At 38.7% G+C, this 17,569-nt stretch overlaps 1 protein-coding gene across 2 annotated transcripts in view; it reads right to left on the minus strand.

Moving 5' to 3' along the window:
• The window catches only part of msra (methionine sulfoxide reductase A), a 38,657-nt gene that overhangs the window by 3,465 nt on the left and 17,623 nt on the right, over nucleotides 1-17,569 (minus strand). For both annotated transcript variants that reach the window (XM_044168992.1, XM_044168993.1), the window contains exons 2-5: nucleotides 15,715-15,783; nucleotides 14,902-15,021; nucleotides 10,164-10,268; nucleotides 8,383-8,489 (exon numbers count right to left, since the gene is read on the minus strand). In XM_044168992.1, coding sequence (XP_044024927.1) covers nucleotides 8,383-8,489; nucleotides 10,164-10,268; nucleotides 14,902-15,021; nucleotides 15,715-15,783 — 401 coding nt within the window. The remainder of the gene's footprint in view (nucleotides 1-8,382; nucleotides 8,490-10,163; nucleotides 10,269-14,901; nucleotides 15,022-15,714; nucleotides 15,784-17,569) is intronic.

Consider the following 17,569-nt stretch of genomic DNA (forward strand, 5'->3'; position numbering starts at 1 on the left):
TTTTATATTATTTTATTGTTATATTGCACTTTTATGTTTTTTTATATACTGATTGCAATTTTTGAACTGACAATTTATGTTGACATTGAATGTTTTTAGATATGATCATTTTCATGCCAAAAATTGCATAATGATGACGAATTTTATGGAATCACGTTTCATTTGCTCTCATGTCTCTGTCAGAGACATCCAGCATAGACCTGATCAATCCACTAATAATAAATAAATCAAACAGCGTCATATCCATCATATCACAAGGTGCATGAGTCTGACTGGAAAATAAGATCATCTAAATACCGGTGGCACCAGTGTTTACTTCACCCAACATATCCATCATCCCTCCCTCCGCTCCTACATCCAGGATTTCGTTCTTTAGCCAGAGAACCAGAGGTCATGCAGGCCTCAGGTAACTGGCCTGGACCTGAAGCCCTGCAGGGTGCAGCTCCTCCGGACTGGAGGTCCCTCGTGGCTCCAGATGCCTGGAGCCTCTACAGGCTGCAAGGAGCACGGTTAAAACAAAATGGCCACCAGCAGTTGAACATTCTGTTGCTATAGCAACCCCTGCTGGCAGAGTTCCATAGCAGTTGCTGTTTAACTGACACTGTTGTGTCCACCATTTTGTCAGATATGACCAAGCAAATACTGACAGACATCTTTTATTTACTCCTAATGCTCTTGTTGGCCCATCATTTGTAGGCACTCCTGTATTATAGCTGTTTTGTGATTTTTGATTTGTGATTCAGCAGAAATAATTTTTTTCTGCAATCCGTTTACTGTTAACCAAGCTAGCCATTTTGCTAGCTTAGCTTACTGAGGCTAATGTAGCTAATACAAACATTCTAACTGTTAATTACTGTTGGGCTAACGGTTATTATTATATTTTGCTCTTTTTACTTTTACTCTCGTGGACGTGTATGTTTACTAGATTCATTACTGTGTTGTACTTCCTGAAGGGACTCGATGTCCACAGCCTGTATTGGAAATGTCTTTTGCTCGCTGCATAGCTGTGCAGCAGCACGCATAGTGAGGTTAGAAGAGTTATTATACAAAGCAGGATAGCATATTGAAATTTACATGTAGCAGCAATGTTACACATTTTTATCTTTTATCATAACTCAGAAAGAATAGGACTGTATCAACAGTATTTTTTTTTAAATCAACAATAACGAAACCAGTTACTCTGCACATAAGTAAAGTGAAACACTGTTTACTATATACAAACATCATAACAGCAATGTAGCTGCCAGTGATTAAGGTACAGACTGACTGTCAACAACTATACAAATCTATACATTAAGTGCAAAAAAGACAGACTGCAAAGAACAGCAGTAAAAAAGTAGATGTAAATATGGTTAAAAAAAGTGTGATGGTATCATTTTGCAGACAGGTTTAATGTAAATGGTACAATTCTTGGTTTGAATGCACTTCCATTTTGAGTGGAAAGAACTCCTTGGGGAAATACTAAAAAGTTCTCTGTTTATTTTTAGTATAAAAAACAACACAATCAGACTTAAAGCGGTGCTGGGTAATTTCACACATTGGTGCCTCTAATAGTTAGTGAGAGGTAATTGTTTGCAAACCATTTTAACTTCATTGACGTCAGCGCTCTGAAGTTGTTAAAGAAGATGTCAGCAAACAAACCCAGAGGGTCTGTTCAGCTTTTAATGGACAGTGTGTTTGCTCCCTGCTGTTTGATTCATCACTTCCTGTACTGACACCACAATTTAATTTGAGTAAGTAGGGTGGAGGTACAACACAGCAGTTAGTCAGAATGGGACTCTCTGTTGCACTTTATGATTCAGACTGGAAAGATGGATTTTTACATACAGTGGGCACATTTATTTATATAATACCGTACAAACACAAAGGGCGAATAAAGAATGAGACCAGAAATAGAGAGAAAATATATTTAAATAAATAGTAGTAAATAAAATAGTACTAGGCAAATAAATAAAGTTAAGGTAAAGGTGCAGAAATAAATTGCCCCCCAAAAAAACCCCAAAAATGTTTTTAGTCTTGATTTAAATTAATTTAGAGTTTGAGACCTCAGCTGTTCTGGAAGTTTATTCCAGATATGTGAATTGTAGAAACTAAAAGCTGTTTCACCATTTTTATATTGAATACATATATACTTCTGAAGAGAAATCAAATTAGAGCCCGTTGGCCTGAGAGGTCTGTTGAGTTTGTAACACAAAAGCAGATCAGAGCTGTATTTTGTCCCTACATCATTTAGTGCTTTAAAAATAAGTAAGAATATTTTAAAATCAACTCTTTGACACACAAGTTGCCCAGGCTGTAATTTGAGAACTCTGAGTAATGAGCTTTCTTACCCTATGTGCGGACATTTGCAGCCGAAACACACTGCAAACTGCAAGTTAAAGCAGTCAGCTGTCACGGAATTTCAGTTGAAATTTAAAATCAACGTGCCATTTTGCTTCAGAGTCGGCCATGATTTGCCACCCGAAGAAAAAGTGGGGTTTATTTTCCAGCCACAAGCAACGATGCAAGTCAAAGCATCTGAGCTTCACAAGGCAAAGCTGCTTGCAAAGCCTGTATTTTTGTTTGCTTTGTTTGTTTTTTTTAAATGGAAGTCAATGATGGCTGAGGCTACGACTTGCGGTCTGAAATGAGTTTAAGCCACAAATGTCTGCATGTCGGATTAGTCAGAGAAAGGCAGGAATTAAGGTTCTCTGAAGATACATTTTAAGGTCTCTGCAGGTCGTCCCAGAAAAAGGTGTTTTTTGGTAACTGCAGGACGAACAGGATCACAGAGAAGCACAAGCAAATGAAAAACACAAACGTTAAACTCAAAATCTCACTCAAAGCATTTTCAGTTAGGTGCAGTTTGGGAAAGTATGTTCCAACCCTGAGTCTGTTTTCTGTCTGCAGTACAACTTTAGAGGGAATACTTCATAGAAAGTAAAAAAAACAAAAAAAAAAACAAGTTGAAACATAAAAATGTCCACAGAAATGTCTTAGACTACTACTGCAGCATAATCCACTTCTCAGCTGTTGTTCAGTATGTTTCAAACACTCAGTTTCTACACAACAAAGTTAAAAACTTCCGCTTATCACCTCAACTCAGAACGTCCATCGCAAGTAGCATATACTGTATAGTGATTTTTTTAGCAAAACGACATTTGGAACATATTAAACATAAAGATCAATGTAAGAGACATAAATTATGCAGCAGGAGTGGTTTGCCAAATTTCTATGGGTGTTTTGATGAGTTTTGACACGTTCTTTTTCTGGGTTGCCGTTGGAATCAACTGTAACTGCTGTGAATTCAAGTTGACTACAGCTGCTCTCCTCCGATAAAGCAACAATCTATTCAGAGCCACCTTTCAAGCCTACGGGGGGTATTTGATTATTTGTTACCAAAAATATTTTGGTGGACTATTCCTTTAAGATGGTGAATATCAGCACAAAATATTGGCTACAGATGGCTTTAAGCTAAAAATATGGGCACTGACATCAAATCCAACACCACCTGTGATGCCCAAAATGGCTGCATGTTCCATTATACTGGTCTAGTAGCATCCTTGAGCATCCTCCCTGCCTTTTCAGCGTTTCAGTGCGTTTGTTTGGGCTGGTCCTGCTGCTGTGTTAGCAGCCTGCTATAAATGCATAATTCACATCCATTAATTTGCATGTCAGAGAAGTAGATTTCTCATTTGAAATGCAAATACCTTGAATGCTCTGGTAAAGCAGGGAAATGTGAACAATACTGATAAGCACCCACGAGACAGAGAGAGGAATGAAAAACTGGAATGAAAAAAGGTGAAGCTGGCATGTTAAAAACGCTAGAGAGGGATTTCATGGACAAAGAAAAAAGAGAAAGAAAAGACAGGAAAGAAAAGCAGCTGTTTTGTGTTTAGAAGTAGATGTAAAAATGTAGCAAGAGAGGTGCATCGAGAGAGAGATGCCAGAACAATGAGTACACACTGCTTTAGCATCCATTCTTGCACCCGCCGAGCGAGCACACATTATTACATAAAGCAAGCATGCAAGTACACACACACATGCATACACACACTGTTACCACTTCCACCTGCCATTTTAGACGCAGTGCACACCCTAATGATGGGTAGGAGGCAAGAGAAGAAAAGGGAGGCTCCTTTCATGCTGCAGACAACCGCCAGCCGCCTGCAAGGTAATTTTCTGCAGTGCTGTTGTACATTACACACACACATATACACACCAAATTCCCCAATCACTCTCTGTGTGAACAATACAATCAAGGCAGGCGGCAGAGCAAACATAGTCAATACCCGAACACCAAATTAACCACACTATTCTCTCTCCTATCTCTCTCCATCACCATTCCTGGCCTTAAATTTCTCTATTCTGACATCTGTGTATCACTTTTCTTCCATCTCCATTTTTTCATGTTTGCATGTATGAAATGTGGCTGGAAAGGAAGAAGACATTATTTGACTCTGAGGATCAGAGTGGATATTAATACAAATGCAGGAAGTGTCTGGTAGGCGTTTCCTGGGAAAATCCTCTATGCTGCGATGCATTTTACATTTTCAGTTTGTTGGGAATGAGGGAGTAGTTAGAGGTGGGTAGTTAGCATTAGCGGCCACCGTGGCTGCAGGGACAAAGACAAGAAAGCCACCTACAAAGACCAGAAAGACTCCACCCTAGATTTTTGGGAGCACAAATTCATTAATATTTTAAAGATGGCACTGTACAAATGCATGCAAAGTCAATGTACGGAGGTGAATGCAGGGAAATAATGCATCTACGCTCAACAGAGAAAAAAAAACACTGAATTATAGATGCTGCGCAGTTCGGGAGCCGGGCATTTTGAGGAGGAGGAGGAAAAAATGAATACAAATGCAGTCCATCCCAGACCAAAGTTATTATAACTTGAAGTCATGCTTCTCTAATCCACACAGCACAATGGCCGAGTAGACATTAGCATTTTTATTCTATCCATCACACAGGACTCGAACTCGAACAACCTTAGACAACAAGGGCAAGTCATGATCTTGCTGAGCTACCTGCCAACTGAGAAACCATTTGTTAGTTTGGTGTCAATTGAGCAAAAAATGTGATAGGAAGCAGCTGAAGCTTGTCAAGGGCTGGATAATGAGTTAATAATTAGAATCAGGTGTGTTAGAGTGCATGAAGGGTTGAAGAATACTGATATAAGATGTTCACTGTGCATCACCTGGGATTTGAACTCACCAATGCCACACCATAATCATGTTGAGCTACTCGCAGAAACAGGAAAATTGGAGGCAGCTTCACACTAACACTAGCTGCCCGGCCCCTAATTATTGAAATTCCTTCATCTTTTTAGGCATGAAAATGTTCAAATTTTCAGATATTAAACCTTTGCGTGAAACATCCGATACAGAGGACTTCAGACCAAATATATAGTTACAGACAAAAAAAAAACCCTGAGTCAAAACATAATCTGAACAAACCCTAACAGTCAGTGTGTGCATGTGTGTGTGTGTGTGTGTGCGCGTTAGTTTTGCAACTAAAGCGATTTTTGTGGAGGACAGATTTAAGGCCCAGATGGTTTGGCATGGAGTGTGTTTGCTATAGGCCAACTGCTCACACACACACACACACACACACACACACACACACACAGATGGGAGAGGGTGGGGAAGACAATCTGGTGAGGAAGAAAATGAGAGCGGAAACAAAACCTAGATTGATAGAGAGATGTGGTGGTTAGATGAAGATAATCTATCTATCAACTGTATCTTTCTATAGGATGGAAAACCACAGTTTAAAGACAGAAAGAAATTGTGTTTCTCTGTCCATCTATGACCATTAAAGATAAAAGCTTCGGGCCACAACAACCTTCCAGACCAGGACACACACACACACACACACACACACACACACACACACACACACACACACACACACACACACACACACACACAACTCGGAAAGTCAACAGTGGTCTCTCTGCATTAAGAAAATCACAAAAGATGATTTTCTATTACCAGCTTTAGCAATTTGATCCTCCTTCAAAAGAGTATACCGTCCTTTTATTAACAAGAATAAAAGTCTAAAGATTTACACAGAGATTAAAATGTTCATTATACCTCACAAAATTCAATATAAAAAAGTAGTGCTATTCTAGACCTTTTCTGCCAGCTAAAAATGGAAATACTGACCTCAGGATGACACTATACATGCTTACTGTGTCAACAAATTTAAAAAGGGTTAATCCTCTGAGGAGGAGGAATGTGCTCAACAAATGCCATGGCAGTCAGTCTATTACATTATTATATATCTTGTGTGCAAGTGGAAATGTTGGTGTAAAGGTGTGTGAGCACATTTCACCGCTGGACTGTTTGTGTTTATTTGCTGCAAACAGCCAATGTAGTTGTACCAAATGTAAGTTAGCTGTAAGCTAGCTGGCAACGAAAGAACCGACCATGTCTGTGTGTTTGTGTTCAGCTTAGCCTCTGACTGAACTCACCAGAAACTCCAGTTCTGTTATTTCCCTCCAGTCTCTTTCCTTTTCCCTGACGAATTAGATTTCCCCCCCCCCGGGATACGAGCACATTTTTGGCTCAAGTTGAAACATCTTCAACTCATGTGGGCGTCAATTTACGCCGCCCCCGGCAAATTAGCATCTACTCATGTCTTTACATTAACTTTGTATGCAGTCACACCACCTCTAAAATTCGCTTCACGTTCTGTCTGAACACACAGTAAGAGTAATATAAGAAAGAAAGAACACAAAATAACCAAAATCAGTTGATTCTCTGGTGACCATCTGTCAGTTTTACATTAATCTTCCAGATTTTGATGTTTGTTGTTGACAAGTGAAAGTGTTGGCCTGAGGGTGGTGCGAAAGAGTCACCAAAACCACTTGTGTGGACCAAAGAAATCCACAGCATAAATCAAGGAAAATCCAGATATTAATTAGTGATATCTTGTTTGTGCTAGTAAAGGTCAATCTTCTTGGGACCACGAATGTGCTCAGTGAATTTCTTGGCAAATCCACAACCTCCCCAATCTGCTTCCAGCTAAACACACTTACACACGGCAGCTACTTCTCCAGTTTATGTCCACTAAATGGCCATTCTGGGCCCTGAAACATCCTGCAAATATAACAAGCTGCATGAAATTACATTTTTACCATTATCTTACCATTAAGATACTTTTGGGAAACAAAGCTGCTGGTCTTTCAAGCCTTGGGAAATCAAAACAAAGACCATCTGATATAAACGCTATGCAACTGACTGGGTTTTAAGCAATTATATATAAAGGATTTTAAGCCCCTTTCAGACATGCAACTCTTTACAATAATCTGAAGCCAATTTAACATGTTGGTCTCATGTCTGAATAAGCACCATGGTCACTTTTACATACAAGGCAATTAACGTAAAAGACACTTATGTCTGAATGACAAAAAGATCACTTTAACAGCTTGATGAAGCCAGCAATGTTACATATTCCATGTCTAAAAAGGGCTTTACTTGAGTACAATTTTAGCATTATAACAGTACTTGATTAGGATATAGTATTGTAAGTCTTTGCATGTCTGTTTATTTCATGTATTTTTTTCACTTATTGGCAGCTATAAATTAAAAGTGAGCATCACAAAAGTGATTAAGATGTCCCAGTGACCCCACTTGTCTACAGAAAACTGCAATAATGCTTTCTGGTGGCAAATCCACTCAAGTGCTTGAACCCAGGAACCAGGATTTTGCTAGTGTTTCCATTAGAACATAAACACAGTGTTTTGATTTGGTCAGCGGCTGGACCTCAGCAGTGTTGGAGGTAGTGTAAAAGAGTAAAACCAAGAGCAGAGAGAGAGAGACTTTTAAGAGAAAAATCATGCTAAACGAGAAACAGCTTCAGAAAGAAAAGGAGGGATGAACAAGGAGAAGAATAAGAGAGAAAATGGACTCTAATGAAGACCAGACTACAATAGAATAGAATAGAAAAGAATAGAATAGAGGAACCTCCTCCTCGTCAGTTTCCATGGCAACAAGCCCTGTTGGTGGGATAGCGGTGCAGAAGTCTCAGCAGGAGAGAGTTCAACAGAGGGAGTGCGTGAATATCTTTTGTGTGTGTGTGTTGACTTTAAAAGCATATGGACATATATGGCAAATGCTACATGCACACACAGACAGATCCATTATATTTCAGTATTCATCTGTTGACGGAAAAAGAGTCTTTCAGTCTTTCTCAGAGACACTCAAACAAAAAGAGATGGGCGGCAGAGGGGGATACTGGGAAATGGAGTCAGAGAAAAAAATAAGGGAGTGACAGGGAAGAAGATAAGGAGGGAGAGAAGAGACGGATTAAATGGAAGGACGGATGGAGAGAGAGCAGAGAAGAACTGACAATTATAGAGGGATTAAAGGCTGATTGATGGGTAGATATGTGTACCTTCTGGTATTGATCTTTGGAAGCCAAAGCTTCCTCGAGATGCTGCTTTGTGTAGGTGTAGATGGCAGAGCGGTATGTAGTCCCAATATCGTTCCCCTGTCGCATCCCTGAACACACACAGACACACATACACACAAAATGTGAATATCAAGATTTCAGGATTTCAACTGACGCGAGATGCCTTCGTCCTCAGTTCTTGGCGGAGGCAACATCACATCATCTGAAAACAACAGCTGACAGCATTTCCAAAAATATAACTTGTCTGTCTTGGCAGAACTGAATGCTGTTTTTCACTGTGAACTGATCATTTCATCACATATCCTTTCATCATTTCAATGTCAGCTTGTCAGCCTGTCAACCACAATGTTTGGTTAGCTCAAAGGTTTGAGCCACTCGAGTGGTGTGGCTCTAGAGATGGCAATGTGCGTCAGTCAACCTGTCAATCCCACACTTTGGTCAAAAGTGAAATATTTTTGTTCCAGACATTTATGATCCCCAGAGTATAAATCCTAATGACTTTGGTGCCCTCCTGACTTTTGATCTTGTGCGACCTACAGGTCAAAATTTCACATTTGAGTTCATGACTGAAACTAATGGCAGAATTCTCACCAGCCTTTCCTGTGCTCGCTCACATTAGCATGCTAACATGTTGTAACATTTTAAATTAGCATGTTAAAATGTTAACATGCTAGAAGTTACATGATAAACATCATCACGTTAACATGCTAATGTTAGTATATTAGCAATGTAACATGCTAAATATGGTTGTTAAAATGCTAACCATGTCAAAATGCTATTGTTGGCTTCTTAACATGTTAAACATATGAAATGTTTATCTAGAGGTGCTGGACACTGAACTGGACTTGCTTTAGATTAAGTCTTCAAGAGAGACGGTAAAACGTCTTCAAGAATCTAAAAAGTCCAGTTGCCCTTCACCTAGCACTTCTTGATATACAATAACCTGGACAACTAAGAAATGCTCCATGCTAAATTGTCAGCAATAACATTTTAATGTTAGCATATTAGAATGCTAATGCCAGCTGTGCTTTGAGAGGATGGCTAACAAGCTATTGTTAGCATTCAATATAAAACACAGCTGAGCCTAAGCTGCCAAAGTACAGCTTAGACCGATAAAAGTTGAACAACAACAATTTGGAGCTACATGACAAGCTGAGTCTGTAATGTCCTAAATTGGCCACCAGACAAATATGCTTTTGTTTTAAATTTGGTAACGACATGGCTTTTCTTCTGGAGCCACCTTTAGGCCAAATTTTACATATTTTCCCCACTAGTGGTAAGGATCAAAGAATAGCAATATTTTCCCTCCATTTTTTTATCCACCTAACAATTTAGTTTTCTTGAGCATTTTAGCCTCACATAGCAATAGACTTTTAGTCTTGTTCTCCTAAAGATCCCCCCTAAGGGTAACACTGCAAGGAACATGAGATGTGTTAAGATATGTATGATTTATCATAGTACAGCAAGAATTGTACTGAAGTATTGTTCTGTACTGTAACACTGTTCATCTGCCATCATAACCATTACTGTTGTTGGTAAATAGTTAAATTGCCTGGTTAAAATCTGAGAAAAAGGAAGCCAAACAGGAAATAAAGTTTAATGCAGAGGAAACAAATGTGGCAAAAAATATCAGGCAAATATACTTATAGTTTTCCCTGTGTCAAAGCACTCTTTTAGGCACATTTTCATACTGTTTATCAATAAAAACAAACTCTCTATTCAGTATCAGGGGTTCAGTTATGTGTCTGTGGCTGAAGTTGTACCTTGAGTCGGGTCATGGCTTTCCCAGAAAACTTTGAGCAGGTTGGCAAAGCTGATCTGCTCTGGATGGAAGACAACTCTCACCACCTCCGAGTGGCCTGTCCTACCTGCAAAATACAACATCTGTGAGTTCATGTGTTTGAGAGACAACAGAGGTCGCACACAGGGTTCAACTGATAAATCAGTATATCAATGTGGCTTTTATCACGAATGTTTGAGGTCCCTCCAAGTCACAGCTTATAAATATTTTTCTATTAATTCTGGGATATTTAATGAATTAATCCCTCAAGTAAAATGTGCAGTATGTACAATTTTTACTGCATCATTGTATGAAAAATGACTATAAAATATTTCTGTGGGTTGAATATAAAGGATTTCCTTGCCATCTCTTTTTAAACTTGACCCTGAGTTGAGACTGTTTTGTCAACTTACTCGCTTCTTCCAGACCTTTGACCTATCATGCGCTCTTCATCCTCAGATACAGTTTTTTAAGTTGTAGAGCAGTAGATGTTTAAAATTTTCATTTTAGGACTTCTTTGTTGAGAAGTCCAAAAAGAGTCCTAAAGTCCTAAGTGAAAAGCTCCAGAACAAAGTGAATAAGTGGACCTTGAGTTGAGACTGTTCTGTCCACTGCTGTGTCCAAGGTCAAGAATAAACTGTCAAGCTGAACTTTTAAGCCAACATGAAAGAGAAGTCCTGAAAGTGCTCAGAATAATGGAAAGTACAGTTACATGACAACTGAGCCACTCCACTCCAAGACTGTGTGACTCAACTGAAAGCTCTGGTCAAAACCGTCAAGCTTTTAGAAATGTTCTCAAAATGATCAAATTTACACCTGAAAAGCCAAAATACAGGTATTGTCCTTGAAAAGTCCATATTAATCTTAAGCTGATTATAATGTTCAACCATAACAAACGATCACTCCTGCAGACAGATAGATAGCAGCTGGTGTTGGTAATGAGTGTGACCCTTTACGCTGCACCTCATCTTCCTCCCATCTCTCATTCTACCTCCACTCCTATCTCTCTCTCTCTCTCTCTCTCTCTCTCTGTCTTATTACTTTTTTAATATCAGGAGTTATGGATTCCTACAGTAGATATTGGCGAACGGAGACAAAGCAGCGGTCGATATTAAATTAATGCCTCGCCAGGCCAATCTCTCAGGAATAAATTCATCTTGGACAAGTCGAGAAATAAAGTAGTGGTTGGAACGATAACAGAAAATGAAGCTGCACAGAGTTGTTGTCCACATAATGTACATTTAACTGTAAAATTATTATACAATCACATTATGTCACTATTTCAACATGAACAGCTGACTGCGTGTCTCATAATTGACCACAGATCTATGATACCACAATGCACTGAGAGCAAATGAACAGCAAATATAAAAATAGAGTATATGGGACGAGAAAAATCAAAAAAACATAAACAATGAATACTTTTGAGTATAACATTTTAAGGAACAGTAATAAAATAATGACTATTTGTTAATTGATAAAGTGAAAAAGAAATTAGAATATTTAATGAATTCAAATATCAAAATGATGAGTGATGAGTTTCCCTACCGATACCAAACAATACTTTTCTTGGTACCTTACTTGGAGTATTATTACCATGTTTTTCTAGAAAACTCTTTTGTTCATTTAAAACAGTATTAATTGATTTTTTTGGCCACTTTGTGGCAGTGGAGCAAGCTGTTAACACAACACTGACGTATTATCACCTTATAAAGTCAATATGGCTAACGTGTTCTCGAACAGTTGCCTATTTACACATCCAGCAGACATTGAGCAACATTATCATTCATTTGGAGTCGTGTTTCTGGCCACCTGATGAATCTAAGTCCACTATTCATTCTCCTTTTAGCTCAGTTTTTGGTCTCCACCAACAGCACCTGGCTCTTTATTGGCTAAATGCTGCAGTCACCAGCTAGTCGCAAACTACAGATACTGTAAAGTCTGTGATAATTCTCTGTGGATCCCTCAATACAAGTGATCCCTTTCACATTACATGTAGTCATTTAATCCATTGTTAATACAAAAAATATTTATTATTGCAGCTTTAACAAAAGAGGCCAAAGTTTCAAATGTTGTTGCCATAACCAGCCATAAAAAAACTTCGTCTAAATAAAATACAGTTGAAAATTGGCAAAATAACTGTCTGACTAAAACATAAGTAAAGGAAGAATACGCTTTCAGCATATGTCAGTTTTTGACACTTATTGCTATGGACACATTTAGGTCAGCACCAAAAAAGTATTGAGTCTCAATACCCAGCCCTAATGCTAGCAGCAGAGCATTTCAGCACATAGCTATTATTAAATCACAAGTCTCCATCCTTAATTTTTTCCTTTAACCACCACAACCAACTTCCTGTAGACTGCCACTACTGGCTAGACACTCCTAGGGAGTTATAAAAACTCCTCCCTTCAGGCCCATCAGTCCTCTCCCTCCAAACATTTACTGTGCTGCACAAAGAAATAACCTATGTAACTTAAAATAATGACTATTCACTTACAATCTCATTTTATTTGGTTAATATTTCATGGATTTGTTTGAGTGTCTAACGGATTGTTTTGCATTGCATTTATATTAGATTATGTTTGATAAAAGAAGGATGAATTGATTTACTTTAATAATTACTTTTTTGTATGTATAGAAAAGAAATCAGTCCTTCCATCCCTGATTGATTGCAGCTAATACATTGTTGGAACTGTTCTGTTGGATCCCTGTGTTTAAATGTGCACCCCACACCTGATGTTCTGTGAGCCAACGTTACCACCACCATTGTAGTTTTTCAGCTATTAACAGTAAAAAATAAAAATAGAGTATATTTGTTTGACTGTAGTTGAAGATGGCTTTGAAAACAAATAAAGATGTAACACAGTGAGTAAGAGAGACATAGACAAGAAATAAGAAAAGTACTGAAGAGTGTGGGAGTGTTTTTATATCTAGTAATACAGGTAGATTTTTTTCAAAAAGAAAAAACATGCAAATTTAATCGGCACATTTCAAACCAACACTGATCTGACTGTAAATATTTAACCAACAATGAATATGCAGATCATTTTTTATGTCTCTCCTGAAGTTTTCAGTGGTCTGCCAATATACTGTGCTAATTAAAAAACACACATTCAGCAGTTCAAACCAGGTTCAAATCTACATTTTCGTTTTAGAAACAGTGAGAGCAGAGAGGTTAGTGTTTGAACCTTATCTTCATCAGCAGGCTAGTTCGGGATAAAGTGTAACCAGTATATACAAATACAGTTATATAGGAATGTAAGAATATGATGAAAAACAAATGTGTATTACAACAGTTCCCCTTCACAGAAAAATGTGTTAGAAAGTATGCATATTATAAAATGTATGCAAGTATACAGATATATTTCTATATGAAATGTAGCCTGTTGGTCTTATTACAATTAATGATGAATGAACCAAATGTGCAGAAAATTAGAGGGGAGTTGGAAAGTGTGATATGTGTGAATAACATACTCAACCATGACTCCAAACCCAGCCGACAAACTGACCTGTGAGTTTTGCAAACTGTTCCTCCTCTGCTGAAAAATACTCCATAACAGATAAATCACGCACTCAACCTGTGTTCTCAAGCATTTCAAATGCATTTGTGTGTTATTTTACCCAGATTTACCAAATCAACATGCAAGAGAAATGCAGGAAAACTGGCCCACTAGATGCTTCCTGGATGTACTGGATAAGTATTTTTATTATCAATATCTCTAAAATATTTGACAAGTAATCAGTTAATCATTTAGCCTATAAATTAGCGTATAAATGCCAATCACAAAAGTTATGAGAGACTCTCTATCTCAACAACTATTGGATGGATTACCATGACATTTGGTGCACACATTCATGTCCCCCTCAGGATGAACTAAATGATTTAATTACTTAAATGAAATTTGAATTTGTCCAATACCTGTAAATCTATCTAGCTGTACTTTGTGTTTAATGCTAATTAACAAATGTTGGCATGCTAATGCTAAACTAAGATGGTGAACATGGTAAACAGTATACCATGTTAGCATGCTGATGTTGCATTTAGCTAAAGTGTGCCTTAGAAAAGCTTCACAAGGCAGTTGGCATGGCTGTAGACCTTTGGTCCTACTCTTGTTTATAGTATCTCATCTTTTTCTGTTTTTTTTATCACCATCAATGAATTTGTTGTGTTTTATCCAATACTGTTTTCACAGTTTTTGACATTTCTGCCAATAAAAACTACAACAGTCAACTCCTTTCTTCAACATTTATTAGAAGCGTGTTATCTCGCTGTATCGCTGTGCACCAACACGCATAGTGAGGGCAGAAAATATCGATTAATCAACTAATCTCTTCAGCGCTACACTGATGTGACTGATCGTTATTTGTTTATGTTTTACAAAATGTTTAGAAGAATAAAACTAAGTTAGACAGAAAACGAAAGACAGGTGGTGATGCAGGTCTAATGATGGATTCACTCTGTACTGGCTGGCTGGAGGAATCACTGGGAGGTCTGGACACACATCACACAGAAATACACAAACACACACATACACACACACTCAGAGTTGTCAGGCATCAATAGCACCCTTATCTACGCCCCAGTATAATAGGACCTGGGGGAAATTATTCACTGCTCTGTTTATGTGTGTCTTGTTTTCCACAATCTATTGACTCTCAGTAGACAACACACTGCCCAGTACACTATGTGTGTGTGTGTATCGGTGTGCAGAAGCTACCTGTGCAGACTTCCTTGTAGGTGGCGTTAGGGGTGTATCCTCCCGCGTAGCCCACTTGGGTGGAATAAACCCCTTTTTGTCTCCAAAACTTCCTCTCCGCTCCCCAGAAACAACCCATACCTTCAAGAAAAGAAACCAAAACTATGACAAACAGCCTTTAACATCCCATCCATTTTAACAGACAGCAAGACAGAAAAGACCTGATCACACCACATATCACAGAGCCGCAGCGATTAGCAAATTAATCAGTTGGTCGATCGACAGGAAACATGTCCATGAGTATTGATGAACATTTCAGAATGTACTCTGATAGAAGTTGCTCCAGCAGTAGAGTAAAAATCAACAAAGAGATATTGTTGGCTGAGTCACTGATTAGGTTCTTATTATAAGAAAAAGCTAGTATGGAAGGCTTTTACACACACCATAATTGTGCATCTATGTTAAGACATTTGCTCATCCAAACTGTTAAAAGAGATGGCTTAAATTGTGAAATCTGTGAATTTGCAATGTCAATGCAATTACAAATTCGTCACTCATAATGTACAATATACTAAAAGGAATAGAGTAGTAGGTTAATAGTTAACTGACCAAAAACTAAACTCCAGGCAAAATATAGTCAGGTTCTGCCTTTTTACCAGAATGCATTTAAATCACATGCTTTTGAGATTATGAGAGAAATAAATATACTGTGGTATAAGGTATATTGATACTGTCTAATACGCAGAATACACTGTGAAATACATTTTAGCTCATACCAGCACTAGTCAAACTGCTTTTACTTCCTGGGATGTTTTTTGACCAGAAGACACTTACCAAACATTGCCATCTCTGTCCCCTCTGGGAAAGGTGGAACAGTCCTGTTGCCGTTCACATCATGTTTGGCTGCACGAGAAAGTGAGAAAGAGAGACAGAATGAGAGGTTATGAACATTAAAATAATGGGGAAGATCAAAAATAAAACTGCAGGTACATGTCAGATATTAGCACCTGAGCTGCACTAACGACTACAAACTGACTGAAGATAATGTGAGACAAATGGCTTTTTGATTACTGTGTACTCAAACTGCAAAGGGACTGCTTATCAATTTTTGTAATATGACTTCTGTAACCCACATGTAACCGACATGTTATTCCTCAGTCCTGTCACTCACTGGGTCAGAAGTACACAGCATGGCAGCAAGCTAAGATTGTTGTCTACCTCCACTGATACTAATTTAGGCTTTAGTAGGACTGGAACTGACAACCAATATGTTGTATGTCTTTAAATTGTACAAACTGCTTGAAAGTTCAGCTTTCCCACCTTTTATCGGTGGAGAAGCTTCTGAAACAGCATTAAGGCTGCTCAGGATCTAGTTTCTCTCTCTACTATCCATTCAAACCTGTCTGTAGGTTTTACATAGTGGACAGTAAAATCCTCCCATGATGATGACTTCCAAACAGCTCGCCATATGTACAGTTTATTTTAAATAAAAATGTTTTTCATAAGACTCACACCACCCAAAAAAATAAATACAGCACTGAATTCACCTGACACACCCACACACATATCCCACCCCACCACCACCACACACACACACACACACACACACACACACACAAACACACACACAGTGACCCACTTAAACAGTGGCGAGCAGCTCTGCTTAATTTCATACGAGCTGCATTCACTCGAATCAACACTGAGCCAGAAGTGCATGAGGACCCATTTGAGGCTACCCAACCACCTGGCTGAGCTGGAGGCTGTCTGTGTGTGTGTGTGTGTGTGTGTGTGTGTGTGTGTGTTTGTGTAAGAAGGGGGAGGGTGCAAGGAGGGAGGATCCAGATGTTGGGTTCAGTCTCATTCTACCCCATCCCATTTATTTTAATCCATCTCCCTCCCCCACAGCATTGTACAGCAAGCCATTTGTGTACACACACACACACACACACACACACACACACACACACACTTCATGCATGGAAGCATAATTGTTGTGTGGGGCAGCATGCCTATAGACAAAAGCAGCCAGATGGATACTGCCAACCAATCAGCAGCCCTCCAAACACACACACACACACACACACTCACACACACACATCAAAGCATGATTTGTGAGGAAGACTTCAATCTTGACAATCAGTATAGCTTCTGCATTATCAATTCACTGTACTCAGATCATTTAAACTTGGTATACACACACATCATCTGAATCTCTCTGAGTCGTCCTTGTTTGTCTGATTACGTGAGCAGCCTTTCATCCTGCTGAAAGACAGCGAGCGGCAGTACGATTGTCTGACAGACTGACAGAGCTGACTTTCTCATCTTCCTCTTTATTCCGAGGGAGGAAGGTTTGGAGCGCTGCAGCCATTTCCTATCTTGATTTGGTGTTGGGAAGGAAATGACTGCAGCTCCTCATCTCCAGTCCCTTTACAGTCCTACTGTTAATTTAGCTTCCCATCATACAGTATTCCTGTTGTTAGTGTTGTCAGGTTGTACACAACATTTGCTTTGGATCCAAACAAAATATGCCACTGTGATTCCAGCCCACTGCATTTAAGGAGAGAGTCATCCCATTATTTTGGTTAAAAAGAAATAGTGAATTAGCCTAATGCTGCAATGAAACTTCATTTATACAGCATGTTTCATACAAATGAGGTGAAAAACGGGCAAAGGATGACAGGTGCAAAGA

The sequence above is a fragment of the Siniperca chuatsi genome, linkage group LG16, assembly GCF_020085105.1.
Source record: "Siniperca chuatsi isolate FFG_IHB_CAS linkage group LG16, ASM2008510v1, whole genome shotgun sequence".
NCBI lineage: Eukaryota > Metazoa > Chordata > Actinopteri > Centrarchiformes > Sinipercidae > Siniperca > Siniperca chuatsi.